The sequence below is a fragment of the Indicator indicator genome, chromosome 25 (assembly GCF_027791375.1).
Source record: "Indicator indicator isolate 239-I01 chromosome 25, UM_Iind_1.1, whole genome shotgun sequence".
NCBI lineage: Eukaryota > Metazoa > Chordata > Aves > Piciformes > Indicatoridae > Indicator > Indicator indicator.
Genome location: NC_072034.1, coordinates 1,823,736 through 1,848,817, shown reverse-complemented (window position 1 = coordinate 1,848,817; position 25,082 = coordinate 1,823,736). Strand labels below are relative to the sequence as shown.

The 25,082-nt window shown below is 47.5% G+C and overlaps 1 protein-coding gene across 1 annotated transcript in view; it reads left to right on the top strand.

Annotated features, from left to right (window-relative positions):
* The first annotated feature begins 874 nt into the window (after positions 1-874).
* BMP2K (BMP2 inducible kinase) overlaps positions 875-25,082 on the top strand; it is a 41,831-nt gene continuing 17,623 nt past the window's right edge. Inside the window, exons 1-8 of the mRNA XM_054392312.1 lie at positions 875-1,025; positions 17,066-17,184; positions 18,117-18,222; positions 19,271-19,413; positions 19,538-19,659; positions 20,620-20,701; positions 21,328-21,460; positions 24,302-24,405. Coding sequence (XP_054248287.1) covers positions 875-1,025; positions 17,066-17,184; positions 18,117-18,222; positions 19,271-19,413; positions 19,538-19,659; positions 20,620-20,701; positions 21,328-21,460; positions 24,302-24,405 — 960 coding nt within the window. The remainder of the gene's footprint in view (positions 1,026-17,065; positions 17,185-18,116; positions 18,223-19,270; positions 19,414-19,537; positions 19,660-20,619; positions 20,702-21,327; positions 21,461-24,301; positions 24,406-25,082) is intronic.

Below are 25,082 nucleotides of genomic sequence, written 5' to 3'. Positions count from 1 at the left end.
AGGAGAGCCCACATCGGTTTTGGTTTTATTGTATTAAATTCAGGAAGGGAAAAAAATGCCGAAGTACCTCGTGTTTACACAGGGAGTGATACCTGAGGAGAACAGGCGCTGGAACAAAGCACCCTGTGCTGTGACTCCAGCCTCTCACTGTTCCAGTACAAAACTTGGATGTCATTGGCATTTTGGGCAGATGGAAATTTGGTTTAGCTCTGAATGTGACTTGCAAGTGGACTGCCAAGGTGTGCACGCCCACCTCTTCTGCCGCCGTGCTACCACCCGGCCCCAGGCAGGCTGTGCCCTCCGAGAGCGCATCCCGCGCCCGCCCGGGCCAGCGGGGCACCCTGCGGGGCGCCCTGCGCGGCGTGAGGAGGCGTGGCCGAGGCGGGAGGTCGCGGTGCGCGCGTGGGGACCGCGCTGCAGCCGCTGGGACCCGCGCGGCGACAAGGGCGCGAAGCGCGGGGCGAGGAGGGGGCGGGCCGTGCCACGTGCTCGCCTCACTTCCGGCCGCGCGGGGCGGGGGTAGCGCGTGTGCGAGGCGCTTTGGCCGCGCATGCGCAGGGCGGCGGGGCGGGTGCCTCCTCCCGCCTCCCCGGGCCCGGGGCTGTGGCTGGGCTCTGCCCGCCCCCTTCCTCCATCGCCCTCCTCCAGGAGCGCAGGGAGCCGGCGCTGGCGGGCGAGCAGCAGTGGGGCGGGGGCCGCGACCGGCATGTGAAGCGGGGCAGCCCCCTCCCCGCTCCGGCAGCGCCGCTCGCCTCTGACTCTCTGCCCTGCCCAGCCCAGCCCTACCCTGCCCTGCCCTACGCTATCCTTCCCGGCGGCTTCTTCCTCAGCTGCCCCGCGCCCGTCCCGCGGGCCCGGCGGGGCTCCGCTCGCCATGAAGAAGTTTTCTCGGATGCCCAAGTCCGATGGGAGCGGCGGCGGGACGGCGTGTGTCGGCTCCGGTGGCGGGGTGAGCGGCGTCGCCCTGGGCAAGGTGGTCACCGTCGGACGGTACCAGGTTACCCCCGAAGAGCTGCTGGCAGAAGGTAACGTTGGGAGGAGGCACACACCGGGGCGTGCTCAGTGCCTGTGGGACACGGGAGGCCCATGGGGCGCGGCGGGTGTCGCCCCCACACACTGCCCGCCGCTCCCCCCGGCCCTCGGGAGCTCTTACCCGCTGTAAAGCCCGTTAAAAGCGTTCGGGGCTTTATGAATTTCGGTTGGTGCCTGGAGCAGAATTTCCTGTCCTGCTGTGGCGAGGAGAACGATAGGAGATGTCCGAGAGAGTGGCGCGGTGCTGGTGACTCACTGGGCCAGGTCGGTTTGGGGTTGGAGTGGCCGTCACCGGTGCCTCCGGTGCACTCCTGTGGTAGGCTTTTGCCAGCTAATCTGTGAGGGGAAAAAAAAAAAACCAACAAAAATAAACCCCATGATCTTCTTTGCTGGAGCGTAGCAGGTTTCTGGCAGGGTCACGAGTGGAGCTGCACTGCGAGCAAGTTATGCTGTAGGGACCCGCTGCCCTCCCTGGCTGCAGGGCTGCCGCTTCTTGTCCTGGGCTTGCTCCCTGGACCTCCGCTGGGTCTTGAACTAGAGTTGTGTGAATGCAGAGAGCACAGAACTGGCCAGACTTTGCTGGCTGTATGACTTTCCTGAGCGCTGGCGTGGGCCACGGTCAGACCAGCCATGTTTGAGTTTTCCTGTGTGGGGGGAACAGTGCAGTCTTGATCTCTGGTGGCAGCAGCTGATGTTGTATGGAGAATAACTCCCTTCCGGGGTCACTGAGCACAGGGCTGGTCGTCTGCACTTCGTGGCCACCGAATTTTGCAGTGCTCTGGAAGTTGTGGGTACGATAACTTTGTCATTTAAATGTTTGTGTATTGCTTACACTACTTAATGAACAGCTGTCCTGGGACGCTTCAGTTGCTCATGCATTTCTTGATTTAAGACGCAGTTTTACCGAGTACATGCAGATTTTATTCCTGTTTAACATACAGATAGTACTTCAGTTTTCATTCCTACCTGGAAAAAGTTTTAACAGAATAGTGGAACTGGTACTTTAATGTTGAGAAAGCAATGTTTTGGCTTATGAAACGAGGTCAGGGCTTAGCCAGCTGCATGCCTGCTTGCCTGAAATACAGTGGTCTTTGCTGAGAGCTCCTCCAGAGTCACTGTGGCTTGACAGAAGGTGGTTTCTCTGCTGGACTAGTTGCAGGATAGAGGCAACTCAGTGAAATGATGGAAACAGATTCCTGAACAAATTGAGGAGGTGACGCAAAACCTTCTGTGTAGTGGAAAGATGCTTGGTTCAGTTCAACAAATTGTGTGAAGTTCTCTGGTAGTGTGCTGTTTCAAGAGGCACTATGGATTGCTGGGGTTTTTTAATTTCTTAGCTTGCAGAAACAAATTCTCAGCCCTTAAGGGCTGGGGGGGCAGGGGGAGAATGAATTTTATCAGTTGGCTTGTGCAAACTGTCTTCCTTTTGAGACTGAAAGTTTCATACAGCTTTTCTGTGCCCTCTCAAATAGAGATACCTAGGACTAGAACTGGTAAGAGTCAGGGCAGTGAATTTGCTGCTCTTGGGCAAAGTCTGGAAGCCAGCACCAGCACAGTTCAGTAGGGAGGACCTGGGAAGGCTGAGGAGAAGGCAGTAACAGGTGGCATAGCTGTGCGGCCAGGGGAGTGGAGAGGTGCGGGAGCTGGAGAGCGATTCCCTCACAGCTGCCCTGTACAGGTGACTGCTGAGGAGAAGGTGAATGTGACAGTGTCCAAGTGACACTGAGGCAGTCTCAGCTGACCACAGACAAGCTGTTATCTAGGAATTACTTCTTGACAGGCAGGTTTTCCCTTGTCTTGGTAACCTTTAATAGTATGTAATGGTATGTTACTGATGCCATATTAGTCATAGGGTAGTCTGGGATGAAGAGTTATCACTCTTACACATCCTCTGCTTGAGAGTCTTCCTCCTTAGGAGGCAGGGGGGAAACCAGCTTTTCTTTTTTTTTTTTTTTTCCCCTCTGGTGTCTTTCTATAAGGCTTTTTCTTTCTCCTTTTCCTCTTTTTTTGGAACCCCCCTTTTTACTGAGGGTCTTAGGTTTGTCAGGTAGTTCCACTTACATAGTGCTGAAATGATGTTTCCAAGTTACTTTGGGGCTCCTATCATGGTTTTAGGTTGCATCGCAAAGTGTTATTAGTAAGCTAATGAACATTAGAAGCCTCTTTCAGCATGGATATGTAATAATGTGTTAACAGTGGTCTACGCTTTTTTACTGTTAAAATTAATAGCATTATATGTCTGTCAGATTCCAACTGTTTAAACAGCACCTCTCTACACACCCCCTCCAAATTTTGCAGCCTAGGAAGCGAGCTGCTGATGTTGCAGAGGACTTGGGCTCCTGGTAATGAGGGCAGGTGGCAGAGGTGATGCCAGAGGCTGAAGTTGTACCTCCCCTGTTAGTCTGCAGTGATGAATCCAGGGTGGATTTCCTGTTGTCTTTCTCCATGTTGTGCTATTGCGGTGTTTGAAAGGCAAAAGCATGTAGGGATATAACCCAGTTCTTTGCATAAATACATCTGGAATGCTGTCTGAAGCCACACATCCTTTGTAGTAGAGAGGGGATGAAGGTGGAAGTGCTGTAGTTAGTAAGCTGTTAGATGGTTTCTTTTGTTTTAAACACAACTCTCTTCTGGTGACCTCTTAGCCTTCATGATTCATAACCAGATGCTGTCTGGAGATACTGGGTTTTAAGATCTATTTCTCAGAGATGGAGAAAAGACAACAAATGGGAAATGAACAAATGGTGAATCTGCATTAAGGTTTGATGTAGAAAATTATTTCATGTCCACTTCAGGGGGAAGCATGCAGAGTACATGGCTGGTGCAGGCAGGATGAAGCATTCTCTTGACACCTTTTTGTTGAATAGAAGTGTGGGCAATGCAGCTGAAGTCTGGAAAATTAAATCTGACAAAGATTAGGGTTCCAGCTTCCAGGTGCTGCATGGAGAACTCTAATTGTGGTGACTCCAGTACAGAAAGACTCTCTGGTTCAGAAACTACAGCAAATTGACCACGAGAAAGTATGAACCATCTGTTCAAATGGATCTCAGATGTCATTGCAAAGCAGTGAATGTTGTGAAGAGTGGAAAGGAAAGCAAAACATAGCAGCTTCCCCAAACATTTTTGGTTTATGTAAGGAGCAGGTAGAAAATTGTGGCTTGATGTGGGCATAAAAACTACTTAATTGTTTGCATTGCCTTAGAGAGGAGTTACTGAAGTGTATGAACTGCAGTAAAACACATTTTTCCCTTGGAACTATAAAGGTAGGCATTGGAAGAAACTGATTTGTCTTATCACCTTGATTGCTTGGCAGGACTTGGGGGTGTTTAAACTGAGTAAATAAAGACTTTCCCAGGTTTGAAGTTGTCTCTGTAGCATGAGCAGACCAAAGAGGCTTTTGTTGTTTGTTTGGAGTTTTTTTGTCACATACTGGGGGTGCTAATCAGGCTGTGGTGAAGCTTTACTGAACTGGATTGCCCAGAGGCTTACTCAGAAGAAACTGGGTAAAAATCCCCCATGCAGCTTATCCCCAGAAGCACCCAGACTGACTGGGAAGCAGTGGCAGAGTCCCAGTGTTCAGGGAAGGCAGTGGCTGCTCTCCAGCTTTCTGTGTTGTGAGACTTTGGATGGGAGGGGTTGAACGTGATGGCTGCTGCTCTTGTGCTGTAGCTTTCTCTATTTCCTGTGCCCCAGCAGATGTGGGAAGGTGGTGTGTTGGTGGTGGTTACACTGGGTTTTTATCCTGCTAGCTGATAAAATGGTGAGTTTGGAACTGTATGGTGGTGAACCTTCTGGAGCTGTATCTTAGGAAGCTGTCATTGTTCTAAGTGACCTAGGACCAGAGAGGCAGGAAAAAAAAGTGATTGCTTTTTAAATTAATCAGTTCATGTTTGCTTCATTTGTTTAGTATAATGGTTAAGGCACAGCTTTCTGTGAAGAGGAACCTCTCAGTAGGGAGGACAAATGGAAACCTCCCATCTTGTCTTTATAAAATGGGAAATTCATTCTCTAATTCATCTCAGACTGCAACCTCTTGGAGTCATTACTGACAATGTAGTGAAGGAATGAGCCTTTTGCAGGCTTTCCTGCCCTGTTAAACTTGAGCATGCAGTCTCTGCAAGTGCTAGATGGCATTTATTATTCAGTCACTTATTTCCATTCTGTTACGGAGGAAGCCTTAGAAAACAAGCACCTTGATGGAGAGGATTCAGAATCCTGTTTTGTGAGATCTTGTTCTGTGCATCAAGGTTGTCTTTCTGTTTAACTTCTAACACAAGTGTCTTTTCCTGGAGGTTTTTCCTCTGTGAGAGGAAAAGGAATCTTAATTTTATCACAGCTGTGTTTGAGGTTGAATTACTTAGTGTCCAGAAGAGAAGTGTGGTGAGGTTTTGAAAATCAGCCTTCAAATTAAGGTAGGAACAATTTCTTTGCTGCAAGAGTGGTCAGGGATTGGAACAGGCTGCCCAGGGAGGCAGTGGAGTCACCATTCCTGGAGGTGTTCAAGAAACATGTGGCCATGGCACTTGGGGACATGGTTTGATGGCCTTGGTGGTCTTTAGGTTGAAGGTTGGACTGGATGATCTTGGAGGTTCCTTCCAACTGAAACAATTCCGTGTTTCTGTGATAATCTTGACAGTTTTGTGGTGGGTGATTTTTTTTTTTTTTTCCCCCTACCTTGGGTGTCTTAGCAAGAGCAGTTCAATTAGTAATCCAAACAGATGAACTTCCTGGTGTGCAAAAGGTTCTTCTTGCCCCTCTAGGACACTTTATTAATCCCCAGATGTTTAGGTGGATTTGCAGCTGCTCTGAATTCTGAGTGCTGCTTTCTGTCCTGTGAGGATGTCTCATTTGTTGTGCTTTGTCCTGAAGAGGCAGAGAAGTGCCATGGTAGTGGAACTGTTCACTTTAGTAGTTCAAAGCACTTCAGTGTGGTGTGGCCTGACTTTGGAACTCTGATGCTCTGATTGTGCAGAGTGGGAGTTTGTTGTGGTTAGAGTGTAGCTGCTGCAGGTCACTTATGCATGGCTGTGTGGCACTGCAGCCTCTCAGCTGGGGCCAGCTGACAGCAGCAGTGGTTCAGAGATTGTGCAGTGTGTGGCTGCTGGTTTATTTTCAGTTGGAATCTAGCTCAGGTGGATTATCAGCTGCAAGGCTGTCTGGAAAGATAACTTGTGGAATCTGAGCTGGGGTTGGTCATGTTGAATTTATTTTTTTTTCAGTGTAACATCACTGAGTCTCTGTTCACAAGTGGCTGTAAAGGTCAAGCCTATACTCTGTCTCGAGCAGCTTTGCTTTGCCAATATTTGAGTAGCAGAAATGGTTTGTTTGAGGTCTGAAGATAAAGGGAGAAGGAAAGCAGTGTGGGTACTTGAAAGCTTCCGATTTTAATCCTGGCTCAGAGGGTGCTGTAACACAGGTGAGGCCCTGGAAGCCTCAGCAGCAGGCACAGCTGCCTTACCTCAAGTGTGGCTGAACCAAGTTTGATCTCTGTAGCGCTTGTGATTTATCTTGGGGCTTTTCAAGCCCAGTAAAGGCAGCTAACAACTGGAAACTGTCTTGCCAGTTACAGGCCATAGCTGCATGCTATGGAATGAGAAAGAAACACCAGCAGCTGGAGTGTTTGTGTGGGATCCTGGGCTCATATCAGCATGCAGGTGAAAACAACTTTCCATGTACACAGCACACAGTATGAATGCTGCAGCTTCAGTTTATCACCCCGAGAGCTGGAGTCCCTGAACATTGGTGGCACCCTGGCAGAGCAGTCCTTGCTGTCCTTTCCAGAGCTGTCCTGTGCCTCTCCTACGCTGCTGGGGAAGCTAAGAGTTTGGGGAACATCTGCAGGCTGACAGAGGTGTGTACAGCTGAGACGAGTGCAGCTCTCACAGACAGGTGATGTCATGCTCTGTCTTTGCATCCCCTCGGGACACTCCTTTGTGCCCTGCAGTGTACAGGAACAGGTAGCATTGCTCTGTTAACTGCACATAATTGTTCTTTTCTTGTTGAAGAACCTTATCAACTTAATTTCTGTGTGCCCAGAAGTAGTTAAATACTGAGCCAGTACTTTGAATCTAGTGATTGTGAGCTGAGTGTTGGGAGAGTGGCCAAGAGTCAGAAGGTTAGATAGGAGAAGCAACTGGATTTGTAGCAGCATCATGTTAGTGGGATGCACAACCTGCAGCCAGCTTTCCTTTGCCAGCTTCTGATGAAAGACAGATGTGAAAAAATGCAGCTGCCATCTCCTGCTTTGTTGTGTGGCTGTGCCCAGACCCAGCACGGTAGTGTGACAGCAGGACTCGGGGGCAGGTGCTTTACTGGGACACTCAAGTGAGGCAGCATGGACTAGCAGAGGATTGAGTGCTTTGGGCATTTTGCTTGGCTGCACAGGGTCTTGTTCTGGGTGTGTGGTATGTTCTTGAGTTAACTTTAAGGTGACTTTTTTATTAGAGTTCAGTATTTTGCACGTCAGCAGAAGAACTTTGTTAGCTAATAAAAGCAGAACTAATTTTCAGACAGATGTTAACTAGAAACCAGCATTCCTGGGAAGAGTGTGCTCATTGCTGTGGGCTTCCTTTAGCACACTGTCAGAGCTGTCAGTCACCCACCTGGGAGTGTTTGCAGAGCTCTGCTGCTCCTGCCGGAGATGGGACTGAAACTCTGTGGATGCAGAGCAGCAGGATTGCAGGCTGCTGGTCTTGCACATCCAGGAGGAACAAGCAGGGTTCAGTGCATGCAGTTAGCTGTGTGGCCCAGGCCATCCTTCTGGCTGGGGGTGGCTGTTTGCTTTAGCTGCCTGCACACACCCTGGCTGAGTCCCTCACTTCTTGCCAGGTGGATTTCATCTCTGCTTCAGAAGAAGAGTTTTTAAGGTTATCACTGAGGTTGTGCTTCTTGCCTCTGGCACTGGTTTGGCTTACAGCATTCTTTTGAAGTCCTGATTCTCAAAACCATTCAGTTTCTTACCCTTGGGCTATTTTTTACTTCTTGTGGCTATTTTTTGCCTCCATACTAGTGTAGCTAAGTAGGCTGCTAACTGACACTATGAATGCTCAGTGCCTGCCATGGTTTGTTGTGCTGGAGCGTCAGCTAACAGGTGCCTCTGGGACAGATTCTGTTCTGCATTTGGGACTGACCAGGCACACAGGGGCAGTTACCTGACTGTAACTTATTTGCCTGAGATGCTCTTCTTTCCCTAAGAAACTGTTGGGTTTGCAGCAGTCTGCTTTGGAGTGGAGCTTTTTCTGTAGGTTTAGGTGAGAAGCTGTTAATCGTCAGCATGAAGAGCTGCTTCCTGCAATGCTGGGCATATTTGCCTATTTCTACCTTCAAGCTGAAAGTCTGAGGATGGTTTTCAGGTCCCAGTGACTCTAAGCAGCAGCACACTGATGCAGGTTCTATCATCTTTAGTCTGTTCTACTGCAGTAGGGGTGGCTTATCTTCTAGTTTCCATCTTCAGAAGACAGGCAGTGAATGTGAATCCCCTTGTGCTCTTGAAGGGCTAGGTTCTGTTTTGTCTCTTCATCATTGTCTAGCTGCTGACAAGGAAGGAAGATGAATTCCTCTTCTGCTTTCCTGGTTGTCCTGGGAGTGGATTTTAGTCTCTTGAGTGTCTGCTGCTTAAGAAGGTAGGAGCTGCCTCTTTCCTCTCCTGAGACTAATGTGTTCTTTGCTCACGCTTGTCTAGGTTAGTTAGTTCTTACCAGTAACAGTGGCTGTGGGTGGGGTGAGTTATGAAACTGGCTTTCTGAACAGAGCAGGGTGGGGGAAAGTGCACAAAAAAGGACAGGTTAAAAACTGGAAATACAAAAGTTCCTCGTTCTGGGTCTGTTTTATTGGGGAGTGTTTTGCTGTGCATAGCAAGAGGCTTCCTGCTTTGCTCTTGAACATCATGAGCACAGGTGTCACAAAGCATGAAGGCTGTGCTGTGGAACTGAAAGCTGGTTAGCTGGCAGTGCTCTGCCTGTAAGGGGGTGGGAGTTTTGTCTTGGCCTTGGTTCTTGGTGCAGCTACTTCTGGTGCAAGTGTTAAGAACACTGAAGACATGGCTATGTAGACTCCTGTGAGCGGTGTTTGTCTTGCCCTTCAAGAGGTGTCCAGGCTGCTATTGGTCTGAAGACCCTCACATCCCCTTAGGGAAAGTCACTCTTCCAGAGATGGAGGCACAAAGGCAGGCGTTGCCCTAAGGCATGCAAGTCTGTACAGGAGTTAAGGGGAGAGTTTGGAACCCCCTGGCTGGGATGGTTTTTGCCTTGTCACTTGCCTTGACTGCCATAGACAGAACTATGAAAGGAATTCTGATGTTCCAGGAGTGCAGGAGATATTATTGGTGATAATGTGGATGTTGGGCTTCCTTCCAAACTTGCACGTGATTTTAATGGATGATTTTGTTCCTGTGGTGCCCTGAGACTTTAATACACAGGTCTCTGAGAGTTATGTACTAATGTGTAGGAATGGTCCAGTTCTTGCTTTAGTTCCTGTTTTGTTGTTCTGACTCATTTTACTTCTCATCTTTTTTAATTTGCGTTTTGGACTGTGAGTTTTATCTGTGCATCCTGCCTGTCAGTAGCAGCCCTAATGAGTTGTTCCTGCAGCATTTTGCCACTTCTTCTAAAATGACCAGCTTTAAAAGGCAGTGGTTATTGTGACACATTGTTGTGTTCCTTCCCAGTTCCTGGAGGCTGGAACACTGAACTTGCCTTGATTTAGAGCAGTTGTGGCTAAACAATTGTTTTTTTCTTTTTTGTTTTGGGTAATTGCTAAGTGACTTACATGAAGCTATATGAAAGTGATGTTTCTTGGGAGAGACAAGCTATGGAGGAACAAAACTTGGAGCTAGTCTTCACCTACCTGCTAAACAGTCATGGGCTTGATCTGTGCTGCTTTAGATTGCAGCCTTGTAGAACACAGCAGAAAGTGATGCCTCTTAGTGCTTGGGGTTTGAACTTGGTGTCTCTGCAGAGCAAAGAGATTGTTCAAGAATGTAAGACACTGACACTTGTGTAAGGACCTGGCTTGAGTGTAGCCTGTGTGCATCAGACAAGAAGAGGAAGTGTGAATGAAATGTGTGGTGTCAGTGTTAGCCATGGGATGGGTTCTCTTTTGTCCGTGCTGAGCAGGAAAGTAAACTTTTTGAAAAAGAAGGAAATGAAGTGACTGCATCCTTCAGAGCCCTGTGGTCTCTCCATAAAGCTGAGCAGCACAGCCTGTGGCTGCAGAGCTGACACCTGCATCTCCAGGTCAGCTCAGAAGAGTTATTCCTTACCTAGTACCACTTGGCTTTTACTTCATGAGAACACTTGCAAGCAGCAGGAGGATTATTTGCTGTCAGAATGAGCTCTCCAGAGATTCCCTAGTCATTCTGGGGGTAGAGTGGGAAGCTTGTGTCATTCTGGTGGTTCTAAAGGCAGTGTGACCACACAGAAACTCATCCAAAGAAGACTGTGCTGCATCTAATTTTTTTTTTTTTTGGTCATACAGATGCTCCCAGGTTTCTTCAGTCTTGGTTTGAATTCCCAGCATTACCTTCCCAACTTTGTGCTCTCTTGAAACGTTAGTCTGCAGCAAATGGACTATTTTACCGCTTCCTTTTGACTTGCCCTTCTCTTAAGCTGACACTAATGTGGTTATACAGCTGTGTTTATAAGAGAAAATTCTGGTGGTCAATAGGTCCTCATGTTTCCATTTTTTGAGACTAACCCCAAATCAGATGAGCTTCCAGATCTGTCCATTTAATGAAAAATTGTCTTGTTCAGCGTTGTGGCTGTTGACTGATTCTGCCTTGAGACACAGATGGATGAGAGGTTTTAAATTATTTTGATCACAGACTCTGTTACTCAGAATCCTGTTCTATTTATTGCTTTAAGCAGATTGAATCCCAGGTATTTTGTTCTTCAAGTTTATTGGTCCCCTCTTCATATGGCAAATAGCTCTGCCTCTGCTCCTTCCAGCTCAGCAGCCTGCAAGTATGTGTGTGTGTGTGCTTAAAGATGAGGTGAGGCCATGAAAATCTTTACACTGATCATCTCAGATATTAATTACTCATTCCAGCCAGTTAATCCAGTTTGATCATGCTCATACATGAAAACTAGTCAGTGAGTTCACTGGTGGCTGCACTCAGATGTGAGTCTGTGTCAACTCTTGCTGTGTTTCCACTTGCTCAATTAGTGTGTGTATGGTGCAACCCAGAGAAACTTCCTGGGACATCTGCCTTGGTCTGATGCTTCTAACATCCTGAGCTGCCTGGTGGATCTCTGCATGGCCTGCTGACTCCTTTGTTCAGTCACAGCAAGTGGCACTTCTCCAAGGTGATGCAGAGCTGGGGCTTGCCCAAAGTGGGGCACCTAATGCTGTGCCTTGTTTCCATGCCATGGCAGCTCTGCTGCTCAGTGGCTGGGTTAGTAATGGGAGGTGTTGGATGTCTTAGAAATCATAATTAAGAGAATGATTTAATGGAAAGGGGAAGACAAGCCAGAGAGCAAACAGGATCAAAGGTACGTGGTTAGGGTTTGTAACTGGCTGGTAATCATTCAGTAGACAATGGAGTTCACTTCCAAAGAAGCTTTGGTGGTTGCATATCAGGTGTGTCATGTTTCACTGCCACTGAGTTAGCTGTTCAGTAACTGTGGTTTATTTTAACACTTGTTTGTTATATTGGGGTCAAAATTCAGGTTCTTAAACTGCCCTGTTGTGTGCATTCCAAATGCTTAGCAAGTAACATTTGAGATCAATCTATAAAATGAAATGAGTGCATGGGTTTTATTGATCATAGCCTCAGAGCTGTAGTCTGGGTTGGTAGCTCCTGTCATCATCCTGCCTTCTAACTCCCTTTGGTTTTAGTTCAGACTGAACTACAGACAGAGCTGAATTCAGTGAACAATCCAAGTTGGGAGGAATGGGGGGGAAAGACCCTTTCCATGTGTTGAAGATACAGCTGCTGTCCTGAAGTTTTGGTGTGGTGTGGGTTTGGTTTGGAGTATTTTTTGTTAATGATGCTATGAGGTGCTCATTGGAGGTGCGTGGGAAAAGTTGAGAAGCTTTCTGGTGAAAAGCTGGGCAGGAAGCACATCTACCTGAAGGCACCACCTCGGTTAATCTCCAGTACCATGCTGTGTCCAGCACACTCAGGTTTGAGACAAGAAGTTTAATGGCAGGGTGAAGTGGCACTGAATTAACTGCTCTGGCCTACATCACACAGCATAACCCTTATGGAAACGTTTGGTCAGCGGTCTTGACCTTGGCCAAAAGGAAAAGGGGAGAGTTCAGGTTGGCTGGCAGGGCTCTGTTGTGTGAGTTTCTGTTTGTTCTTGAATCTTACTGTTTGGAAAGGGGAGCCTCAGTGACGTGAAGCTCTGGCTCCTGGAGAAAAATCCTGCTTGCTCCTGCAAACAGCTGTCACTCCTGACAAGTGTTTCTTGGCTCCAGAAATGTGGGCTGTGTTTCTGGAATTCAGTTGCTATTTTGTTTTAATTTCAGAACTAGTTTATGCCAGCCAAGGATATTGTGACCTGCCAAGTTAGGGCTGCAGCTGTGAGGGGTGCAGTGCAGTATGAGTGGGAAACCCCCCAGCAGTGCTGGGCAGAGCTGTGCAGGTCTGTCCAAAGGACACAGGCTTTGACATCATAGATTCAGAGAATGGGTTGGGGCCTTAAAGATCATCTAGGTCCAACCTCCTGCCATGGGCAGGGACACTTTCACTAGACTAGGTTGCTAAAGGCCCCATCCAACCTGGCTTTGAACATCTGTAGGTACTTTAAATGAAATTAAATGCTGCCTTGCTCTCTAAGGACAAATCATGCTGGTTTGGGATGTGCCAGGAGGGCATCTGCAAAGGGAGAAGGGGTTTGAAAAGTAAATGGGTTGCTTGTATTACTGTGCATCTTGGAAGTGCCAGGCACTGAAAGACCCTTGGATTGTTGGAAGGTGGTGGTGTTCCCAGGCTGGAAGATGGTTCCAGAGCACTGGACTATGAGATGCCCAGCTGAATGCTGCTTTGCTTCTGTTCCTGATGTGCCTGTAAAGAAACTGTTGTAGTGTCTTTGTACAGCAAAGGAGGCGGGGTGGGGGTGGAGGTGGGTGTGACATAATGAAGTCTCTAAGTGTCAGCTCTGCTGGGCTTAAAGCTTTATTGCTGCTTGATGAGAAAAAGATCCGTTTCTGTTTGCATCTCTGGCATCTGTGGGGTTTGCTTATGACTGCACACTGTATCAGTTGGTCTCAATTAAATTATTTTTAAATGGCTGAAAAGTGAAATGATTTGTGCATTTAGCTTTTGTAAGCTCTCCTTTGTAGCGTAATTGTTTCTGTCTTTCCTAGATGAATTGTTTGGTTGGTTTTTTTTTCAGTTGGGTCTGTGGGCCTGAGTAGTGCTGTTGGCACTAGGGAGTAAGAAAGCTTTTCACAAAAAGCCATAGCAGACCTCAGTCCATCTTTCCCAGAGCACCTTAGTAACTGGAGGTATCTTGGGTGCCCCAAGTGGTCCCAAAGCTTTTGGCAGAGTTGGGCTGTGGTTGGTGCTGGGACAGATCAAAGTTGGGCACAGCTGCTTAGCAGCAGGCCAGGCAGCAGGCAGCGGTGTGCAGAGCAGACCTGCTTCGGCTGGGCTGTAACCTGATGTCTTCTGGGTATGGCAGCCACAGCTGCTGCCTGCAGAGCAGATGCTGCTTTGAAGCAAGCCGTGCTTCTTGTCTAAACCAGCCCTGGTGCTGGGATTGTCACAGTGGGAATTTGTGTGGGCAGTGGGAAAGGGACAGCAGCATGTCCCTGGGAATGCTCTGTCTGCATGCTGAGAATGAAGCAGAGAGCTGCAGAAGCCCTGTGTGTGAAATGGGTTGTGGGGGAAGTAGGGAGCTATTTCTGCTCTTGGTTGTGGGAATGCTGAGCTCTCCAGCTTGCAGGCAACATCCCTCAGCTGCTCTTAGGGATGGGGCTGTGGAGCTGCATTTCAGAGCCTTCTGTTGGTGACTGAGACTCATGGAACGTGCTTCACTATGTGGCACCAGTGGCTGGTGCCAGCAAGCAGCAGTGTCAGAGCAAGTGAAGTGGTGGCAGCCTACGGAGGTGATCAAAACTGGATGACCTTCAGCCCATGCTCTGGGAGGCTGATGTGCACCATGAGCTGCACACCAGCTGGTACAGGAATTGTTGTCACCTTGCTGGGAAACCGATACCTTTCTTAATGCAGAGGTGCTTTGGGAATGCAGAGACAGGAATTGTGGTCAGTGCCCGGTGGAAGTTTTAACAAAAATGGAGTGTTTGGGCAAAAAAAAAAAAAAAATCCCCATAAGGCTGGAAACCACCTCAGAAGTTTCTGTTCATCTGTAGCTTTTCAACAGTCATAGAATTGTTAGGATTAGAAGGGACCTCAAGGGTCATCTAATTCCAACCCCTCTGCATGTGGTGTTTGAAGTCTGATTACCAACGTTGAAATGTTCGAGGTCTGTGTGCTTCTGAAGGTTTTGTTGTCACAGACACAAATGTTGTTCTCTTGAAGTAAATCCTGGGCTCTGTGCAAACCCCAACTCTTGGCTGTGCTTTTAGCCTGTCACTCCCACAAGTGCCTGCAGCACAGTATCTGCACTGGCTAAGGAGATGGTGCCTCTGGAGGAAGGACTTTGTGGGAAGGGTGAAGTTTCTGATAGTCTGAAGAAGTGCCCTGTAGTGATGGAAGTGCTTTGAGGAGATGGTGGCTTCAGCATCTGGAGTTCCCTTGTCATATTTATTGTGCCATAGCTTGTCAGAGTTCGGTTTTAAGCTTTTGTTGGATGCATTCTCTCGTGGAAACCTGAGTGTATTTTCTGTCTTCACTGAGATGAGACAGGAGAAGGTGTTTTCAGTTTCTGCAAATGCTGGTGCAGTGCCAGCTCCCGTGCCGGTGGCTGTGTGGAGGAAGCAGTTCTGTCCAGGCTGCAATCTTCAGTCTCTGGGCTAGGCACCTACTCCTTATTCCTGGCTGATTCTGTCCAGGACGAAGCCATGTGTGTGCTCACCTCCTTCCCCCGGCAGACAGCGGCGTCTAATTGGAGTCAGCATGAATGTCTGCACCACTAATTGCTGCTTGCTTCGCTGCTTTCAGTGAGATCTTAACTTCAGAAACAACTGGAAAGGCTTAGTTCAGTGGTTCAGAGGGGCTGCTGAATGAAGCTCTCCAGAACACCGGAGGCTATTAATTTTCCTGTAAGCATGAATGCACTTACTCAAGTTTTGCACAGCCTTATGCCTCTTGGCACTTTGGTGAAAGGATTTTTACAGTGGTGATACTTGCTACAGGCAAGGTCCTGTAGTGGCAGAGTGGGGAAGAGGGCCCTTGGTGGCTCAGCTGTGGGGTTGTGTTGCCACCCCGTGGCCAGCTAAGGCCTTGTCTGAGCCGTGAGGGTTTTTTCACTGCTTTCTGCTGGTTGTTTTTCCCACTCCTATCTGCTCTGGTTACATAAAAGCAATTGTCAGGGAAACTAGAAATGTGCCGTTCTGTGCTCTTCCTCTTGCTGCTCATACAGAACCTTAAGGCCTTAGAACTGGCTAAAAAGACTTTTTTATATACCCATGGTTAGCCTTTTGTGTTTTACCTGAGTGCTGCTTTAGATTTTTGGTGCTTGAAACTTAGAGCTCTTGCTTGGAAGGAGGGTACCAGAAAGTCTTGCACTGAGGAAGGCCTGCACATCACTTTTCATAGAATTTCCCAGGCCGATACTAGGGCATCCCATAGGATCCTTTCAGCTCCAGCTAGAGTTGGGCATCAGAACTTTAGCAACTCAGGAGCAGGTGTCCTGGTAGTATTATGCTAGGGTTAAGTACAATAATTGTGCAGAATTGAGACTGTTGTAGTCAAATTCACAGCAATTCTGTTTTGTCAGCCTAATGTCTCATGTGACTAAACAAGCAATTAAGTTAAAAATAATAGATCTTTAATCTTCAGGAAAACTTAGCTCCTTGGGCTGCTCATTGTGTGCAGGGTTGCTGAAGCACCTGAGGCTTGTAGCAGATGAGGTGCATTGTGCTGAGGCTGCTGGCAGATCCCTCAGGGGACACTGACCACCAGCGTTTCAGCTGCCTGCTTCAATTTACACCTCTCAGCCCTGGTTGTATAGCTGAGTGTTTGCACTCTTGAAAGTTCTCAGGGCTGGCTTGCCACCAGACAGCAGTCAGTTAAGGAGAGTAGGGATTTGGGTGAGCCCTTCTCTGAGGCAGGTTTGTTAGAGCTGTGGGAAATGTCTGCTTGTGAACCTGGGGGTGATGCTGATAGGAGCTGCTGGGGGCCTGGGGCATAGCTCAGAGCAGCCCAAGACACACACAGCAGGAAAGTGGTGTTTTTCCACTTAGCTTGTGTGTGGAATTCCTGTCTGTGTGATTCTTGCCTACCAGTCTTGAGCTGGGAAGCTGGGAGGTGGGCTGGAGTGCATGGCTGATGGTTTGTGCTGCTGCTGGAAGGGTTGTGGGGAAGTGCTTCAGTCTTAGCTTGTATTCAGTGTGGGCTTCAATAAGAACACTGCTGCAGAGCTGATGGCTTGCAGTGAGGTTCTTCTGTCCTTAGGCTATAATGAGAAGTTGCTGATTTCTTAAGCATCTCTCAAGACTTTCTCTGTGGTTAGTATTTTAACTCTTATGTTTTAAGAAGTAGGATTAAGGAATTAATCCTGACCTTGATGAGGTACTGGGGGATTTAGAGATTGTGACAATCTGAAGAATACCTTCATATTCAGCTTTTTGGAGGACTCTGAAAGCACTTCAGGGCTGATACCTGAACATACAATTTGCAGTAGGCTTTAGAAATGTGTTTGTGTGTGGAAACTTTTTTCAGATGTTGTTTTTACTTAGTGTCTAACAACAAAGTAAGGACCTTAAGATGCTTTTGTCAAGGCTACTTAACCTTTCTGAAATGGATTGAGGTAGCAAATCTGTGTGACTTTTGGAAGTGTTTGTACTCCTCATGCTGTGACCCACACAGACTTTCCTTACTTGTTTCTTAGCATGTAGTGATGTTGGCCAGAGGAATAAGCAGAACTCAGGTAGCTTCATTTGCTTGTCACTCCTTTTTTTGCAGGAGGCTTCTCAACCGTGTTTCTGGTGCGCACCCACGGAGGGCCACGCTGTGCGCTGAAGCGAATGTACGTGAACAGTGTGCCAGACCTCAACATCTGCAAGAGAGAAATCACTATCATGGTGAGAAGCCCAGCACCTGGAGCTGGAGAATGCATTCATCTGTAATAGAAATACACCAGTGCCTTTGCAGTGACAACAGCTTCCAGACCACCTTTTCTTTTGACCTTGTGCTCCTTTACTCTGCTCTGGTGAGACCTCACCTGGAGTACTGCGTCTAGGTCTGGAGCCCTCCATATAGGAAGGACATGGACCAGATGGAGTGGGTCCAGAGGTGGGGCACAAAAATGTAGAGGAGGTTGGAGCACCTCTGCTATGAGGACAGCTGAGGGAGCTGGGGGTGTTCAGTCTGGAGAAGAGGAAGCTCCAGGGAGACCTAATAGCAGCCTGCCAGTACCTGAAGGGGGCTACAAGAAGGATGGAGAGGGACTGTTTGCAAAGGCCTTGCACAGGACAAGGGGCACTAGCTTCAAACTAGAGAAGAGCAGATTTGATTGGGTGTTAGGATCAAGCTTTTTACTATGAGGGTGGTGGAACACTGGAACAGGTTGCCCAGGGAGATGGTTGGGGCCCCATCCCTGGAGATATTCAAGGTGAGGCTGGGCAGTGCTCTGGGCAACCTGATCTAGTGGAGGATGTCCCTGCTGACTGCAGGGGGGGTTGTACTGGATGACCTTTAGAGGTCCCTTCCAACCCAGACCATTCTATGAGATTCCTGGATTTGTACTAGAACTAGACTACAGCAGTTGTGGTTTTCTTCCAACTACTGATTTTAGTAACTGCAAGAGACTTGCAGTTCAGCTCAGGATGGGAATGAGTAGCTTGATGTTTGATGATCTTAAAGGCCTTTTCCAAGCACAGTGATTCTGTGATTGTCCCATATCCCCTGCATATCAAGGTTCTAGTTGTTGCTTGGTTGTCTGAAGGCTTGTGCTGTCTTGTCTTTGCTGTGGCTGTTCCTGTGCTGAAGTGTTAACCTGTGTTTTCTTTTTCAGAAAGAGTTATCTGGGCACAAGAACATCGTGAGCTACTTGGATTGTGCTGTGAACTCCATAAGTGACAATGTCTGGGAGGTGCTCATTCTCATGGAGTACTGTAGAGGTGAGAGTCAGAGTAAATGCAGGAGAAAACATTGGTATTAGCCACCTGAGATTGTTCCTTAAAATTGTTTACAACCAAGAGAAAAAAAATCATTGACAAATTCACAGCTGCAGTCCTGTTAGGTTTTTTGCTTTTCTGTTTGCCTTTTTCCTTAGGCACTGAGCTCTTGAACACTGAGAAGGTCTAAGTCGGTTTCACACGGCTTTAATTAAGTGTGATTAGAAGCAGGGAAATTATTTGTACAATCGTAATCAGCATGGAGCTAAAACACTGCTTGATAGGAGAGACTGGAAGGCTTTTGACTCCTGTTGCCCTCTGCTATTTTTGTTTTGGATAGTGATATTAAAGCTCCTTCACTCTTACCTGACAGGTGACTTGGTACAGATGAGCACAGCATAGCTGGGGTGTGTAATGCTGGCCAAAACCATGCTAATCACAGAGTTGTCAGGGTTGGAAGGGACCTCAAGGATCAGCCAGTTCCAACCCCCCTGCTGTAGGCAGGGACACCTCACACTAGAGCAGGTTGCTCAGAGCCATATCCAGCCTGGCCTTAAAAACCCTCCAGGAATGAGGCTTCCACCACCTCCCTGGGCAACCTCTGCCAGTGTCTCACCACCATCACGGGGAAGAACTTCTTCCTGACATCTGATCTAACTCTCCCCTCCTCTAGCTTGGATCCATTCCCCCTAGTCCTATTACTACCCAACACCCTAAAAAGTCCCTTTCTTGTAGCCCCCTTCAGGTATTGGAAGTCCTGTGGCCCGACTTCATCATCTGGCTTTGCTTCACACCAGATGTAAAACCAGGGAGTTTCTAGATTTCTTTCTTTGTGACAGGTTTCATTCATAGAGGCATTCTGGTGTGCTAATTCAAGGCAGGGCTTTTTCTGTCTCAAGTGTGGAGAGCCAGCTATCTTTTATTTAACTGTAGTGAGTGCAGAAAACTTCCTTGCATCTTCTTTGGGGACTTTCCACATACAAATAGCTCTTTACATCTGTATGTGGTAGGAACTACTGACAAAAAATAATCAGTGGCCTTGTTTCTTTAGCTGGGCAGGTTGTGAATCAGATGAACCAGCGCCTGCAGACAGGCTTCACTGAGGCAGAAGTGCTGAGGATATTTTGTGACACCTGTGAAGCTGTTGCCCGGCTGCATCAGTGCAAAACGCCAATCATTCACCGGGACCTGAAGGTAGGACCCTAGCAGAAGGAACTTCTGGGTTCAAGTCAATGGTCTGCTTTAGAAGGGACTGAGACAGTAGGGGATAGTTCACTTCTTCACACCCAATGCTCCTGTCTTTTGATTTCTGCTCCAGGTGGAGAATCTACTGTTAAATGATAATGGGAACTATGTTCTCTGTGATTTCGGCAGTGCCACCAACAAGTATCTTCATCCCCAGAGAGATGGTGTGAATGTGGTTGAGGAAGAAATTAAGAAGTAAGTTGCCTTTGAAGTGGCTTGCCAGAAGCACTGGCTGTGCTGCTGGGAGGCTCCCTGCACTCCTGTGCAGCCAGCATTTGCCTTACTGATCTGAACTGCACTTCATAGTTGGGTTTGAGCTGATGTGGTTTAGTTACTCACAGACTGCATTTGCAAAACTAAGCCTTTTGAGAGTAAAACTGCAAGGAAAAAAAGCATTCCTGAAATGCAGTTGTTGAACAAGACCTCTCTGGCTGCTGGCCTTTGTAGGAGTCATTGGAAATCTGTGCTGTTTTGGTACAGCTCATGCTGTGAGAAAAAGGGAACTGGTGTCAGTAGTGGAATGATCTACAGTGAGGTCCATGCTCATACTCCTAAGACTTATCAGAGGAATGTTGTAACTGTTGCTACAGGAGTGCTCTTGAAAACAAGGATTGGTTTGGGCCTGCCCCCTCAAGGCTGGCTGCTGCAGAGCAGTAAATGCAGGCTGCTTGTTCCCAAGTTAGTGATATGGGGAGTGTGGGGGATGTTGTGTTTGCGTTTTCCCCATCTCTGAAGTATACTTTCAGAGAGATTATTTTGAGATTAGCTTTTTGAAAGCCCATGGTCTACACGTTTCAGTGTGCCACAGGGAATACTCCTGTAGGATCCTTGCATGACATCTCTCACCTGGCTGATTATTTACAGTAGTTAAGCAGAGTGACTGGCACAAGTACATATGCTGGGGAAGTGGCATGAGAAGCAAGATTTAGCTGACTTAACATTTATTCTTGTGTGTGATAATGGTATGTTGCTAATCCAGATAGTTTCCATGATGCTGCAAATGAAACAGATGACCTGCATCGTGTGAGCTAAGCCCAGGCACGTCCCTGAGGCTTGGTGTGAATGGGGGGTGGGGGGTGGCAGATGCAGCAAAATGCTCTTGGAGTTCTGAGGCACAGTGCTCACCTCTGTCCTCTTTTAATCATGTGCTGCCAGGTACACAACACTGTCATACAGAGCTCCTGAGATGATCAACCTTTACGGAGGAAAACCAATTACTACCAAGGCAGATATCTGGGTAAGCAAAAAGTGAGGCACACTGAAATAGGGAACTAAGGAAGAGCTGTGTGGGAAGTTAAAAGCAGCTGACAAAATGATTCCTGTAAAGTGATACCTGCCATGCAGCTGTGCAGTGCAGAGTGCAGCAGAAGTGTCTTTGGTGGTGACATCTTCCATTCCCAGAACCAATGCCATGTGTGATGATTGTTTTAAGAGGGGCATGACTGAAAATTCTTTTCCTTTCTGCTGGCTCAGGTTGCTGCTGGAGACTCACCAGGGGTTTCCTGAGGAAGCCTGTTGGCAGCATGACAAGGAAAGGTGTTTTACTGGGTGCTGTGCAGTGAAGTCAGGAAGGGCTGAACTCAGCCGAGGTGCTGGTGGTATCTCTGGGTGATGTGCCAGTGTGAACGCAGCTCTTGAGATGCTGTCTGATTCTGGTAGTTCCTTGTCTGGCAGAGGAGCTGGTGAGGAAAGAGCTTTGTTAGAACTGCTTCCTGTGTCAGCTTTCACATCCCCAGCAGCTCCTACGTAGCATTGTAAGCAGCAGCTGCAACTAGGATCCCATTTGTTTCTGGTTGGTGCCATTTACTGTGTGCAAGGCTCACTCTGATCCCTTCCCAATGCCTCTGTGTTTGTGTTTTACAGGCACTTGGCTGCTTGCTGTACAAACTCTGCTTCTTCTCAGTGCCCTTTGGAGAAAGCCAAGTTGCTATTTGCGATGGAAGCTTTACCATCCCTGACAGCTCCCGGTACTCCCACAGCATGCACTGCTTGATCAGTAAGTGGCTGGTACCGGGGCACTTCTGCCTCATCAAACCATTAAAACACAGAGGATCTCACTGGGCTGGGTGCTGCAGGCTGGCTGGCTGCTTGAGCTGAGCAGTGGGAGTTGCTCCTGGCTACCATCTGTTTACAGCTCCTGCAGTTGCACGGACTGTTGTTTTTCTCTCCAAGCTGGCCAGTTGTGCTTAGATGAATTGGAAGTGCAACCAAATGTTGTACTGAGGTGAATTGCACTGGGGGGAGCATTTTATAGCAGCTTCATGCTTTATAGCACAGCAAGTATCTAATAAAGTTTGTGTAACCCAAAGTGTCAGGCATGAACACTGGCAAAAGCCTGAAAGCATAAAGAGTCTGAAGGAGAATTTTGAACAACACAACTATGGGGCTAAGCAGGTACAGAGATCCAGAAGCTCATCTGTACAGTCAGAATGGGTGCTTCCACGGATCACAGGATGTTAGGGATTGGGAAGGATCTCTGGAGATCTTTGAGTCCAACACCCCTACCAGAGCAGGACCATAGAATCCAGCCTAGGTCACACAGGAACACATCCAGATGGGTCTTGAGCATCTCCAGAGAAGGAGACTCCACAACCTCTCTGGGCAGCCTGTTCCAGTGCTCTGTGACCCTCACAGTGAAGAAGTTCCTCCTGTGCTGTCGTTTCTATCCATTGTCCCTTGTCCTATCACAGGGGGGCAACTGAGCAGAGCCTGTCCCCTCCCTCTTGACCCTCAGCCCTCAGATATTTAACATTTAAAACAGTTGTCTTAACCTGCTCAAAGCTGAAAGATAACTTAAAAGAATGTGACTGCCAATATGACAAGCTCAAAGTTTGCATAGGAGTGCTTATAATTTATTTCCAAGCTCTGGATGTGCTGACCCACACCATTTATGCTTTTATAGACCAGGAAATAGCAAATCCAAACCACTTTCTTGAGCCCACATTGGTAACTGAGAAACAGCAGCTACCTCCCTAAGCACTTACCTCCTGCAAATACTAACTGCCAAGATGAGATTAATTTGCTGGTGATTAAACGCTTCTGTGTCACAGGAATACTTTCAGAAGAGTACAGGTTTTAATCCTGTCTCCTTATGAGTCTGAATGCTGATTTATTAAGATTGAATGAACTGCTGTGCCAAGATGAGCCTTACTGGCATGGGATTTATGTGGGTGGGGAAGCATCTTGTAATGTAAACTTCCCCTCTTGCCATTTGGAATGGAAGCCAAAAAAAGCTGCAGTTGGTCATAAAGGATGCTTCAGGGACTTCTGGCTGCATCTGAGCTCTTTGACAAGGTGGGAGGTGAGGAGTGGCAAGCTGAGTGTTTTCCTCCTTAGAATCAAGTGACAGGAATCACTTCAGAGTGCTTTGTTTCCACTTAAGCTTGCAGTGACAGCACCATTAAATTTGCTTTATTTTGTAAAACACATTAAAAATAAAACCTGCTGACAACTGTATTGGCCACATCTCACAGGAAAATGGTGAGATCTGTCTGGATAATACAAAAACTACTGCAGGATTTGTTTGAGGTTGGCTGTATTAGTGGAAGGTACAGAAGCAGAGCTCCATTTTCCCACCCAAACTGGGAATTTACATTTTCATAGGTTCACTTTTTTTGTAGCTGGGTATATTTTTAGGGGCTTAGCTTGTTTAGAAAATACCTTGCACTGTCTGTTTAGGTTCTATGTCCCTTTAGGCAAGATGTCTTGATTGTGTACTCTGGATTACATTGGAAACAATATGAAGAAACTGCTATTTGCTTGAAAAACACCAAGCTGGGAACCTAATATTTGTGAGGGACATCAGAAATTCTGTGTCTTGTCAGTAAAAAACAAAACAAAACTTTTTATCCATTTTTTTTTTTTAAATACGCAGAAGTGTGCACAGCCAACTAAACCTGCAAGGCACAAAGGGATGTAGAACTCTAGTCTGATTCAGTTAGAATTATCTCTGAATCTTCTGGTAGCTCCTCTGAGTTTTGTATTAACCCTAGAAAATTCCTAGGTTCATAGAATGGGTTGAATTGGAAAGAAATTCAAAGATTGTCCAGTTCCAACCCCTCTGCCATGGGCAGGGACACTTCCCACTAGAGCAGGATGCTCATCCACAACCTCCCAGGGCAACCTGTTCCAGTGTCTCTCCACCCTCACTGTCAAGGATTTCATCCTAATCTCCAGTCTCAATCTCTCCTCTTCCAGCCCAAAGCCATTGCCCCTTGTCCTGTCACTCCCAGCCCTTGTCCAAAGTCCCTCCCCAGCTCTCCTGTAGCCCCTTCAGGTACTGGAAGGCTGCTCTAAGGTCTCCCCAGAGCCTTCTCTAGGCTGAAACAGCCCCAGCTGTCTCAGCCTGTCCCCACAGGGGAGGTTCTCCAGCCCTCTCATCATCTTGGTGGCCTCCTCTGGACCTGCTGTAACACTTCCCATGTCTCTCCTGTGCTGGGGCCACCAAAACTGGGTGCAGTGATGCAGGTGATGTCTGAGGAGAGCAGAGCAGAGGGGGATTATCACCTGGTACTACAAATGGGGTTTGTGTTTTTTCTCCTTCAAGTTAATTACTGCTTCAGTTTAGCCCCCTCTGCAGAGCTGAGTGTCAGAATACCCAACAGCATACATCTGCTCCAGCTGTATTTGAGACACCTGAGAAATTATTTGACTTGACAAAACCTATTAGGGGGAAAAAACCCTCCCACCACCAATCTAAATCCAGCATAACAACCTAAATAACTCTGGGATAAGCTCTTTTGATGGAGCTGCTGGGCTTTCCCTGGCAGGTAGCACACTGCCTCAACAGGCCTTGTGATATCCAGCAGTGATGATTTGGTCTTCTCAATTTTTGCAGGATATATGCTTGAACCAGATCAAGAACAGAGACCTGACATTTTTCAAGTATCTTACTTTGCCTTTAAACTTGCCAAAAAGGACTGTCCAGTGTCTAATATAAATGTAAGTAGTCTTTCATTATCTTCTGGATTATTTTGTGGGTGGTGTTGAAGTCCATCTTTGGTTAGAAAGTCTCAACTTTCTCTCAAGGATGAGCTCCTTCCCTGATCTAAGTAGTGAGCAGTGGAAACTGAGCAGGACCGCTGATTGCCGGTTGGCAGAGGAGCTGGCAGAGTGCAGTGTGCTGCCTGGGGCAGCAGCTTCCTTTCTCAAGGAGCAGTCAGGAGTTTGCCAGCATCTCTCTCCTGGACTCTTGAATAACTCCAGCACTGATGGTGTTCTTCAGCAGCAGTATTTGCTGATTAACTCTGCCTGTTTGTGCCCACGTTTAGATCTGTGATCTTTACATGAGGAGGTGATATATGTGTAACCCTCCTCCCTCCCCCCACATTGCCATTTTCCTTGGCCTTGTGGTTTAGGTGAAACCAAGTCAGGAGTTTGACTGAGGTGGGGTTAATTGGAAGCACCATAGGCTTTGATGCTGCATGGCTTTCAGGAGTTTGGGTTGCCATGGAAGAGCCAACCAGGCTAAAATTTTTTTTTTTTTTCATCCAAAGGTTAGGCTTTGGTTTAGTTCTTAAACTTGAGGCTAAAACAAAGCTCTGTTCTGTGCAGTTAGAAGAAACCATCTGGGGAAAATGTTTTGTCTGTATTGTAGGTAGTGCATGAAGGGAAGGGCA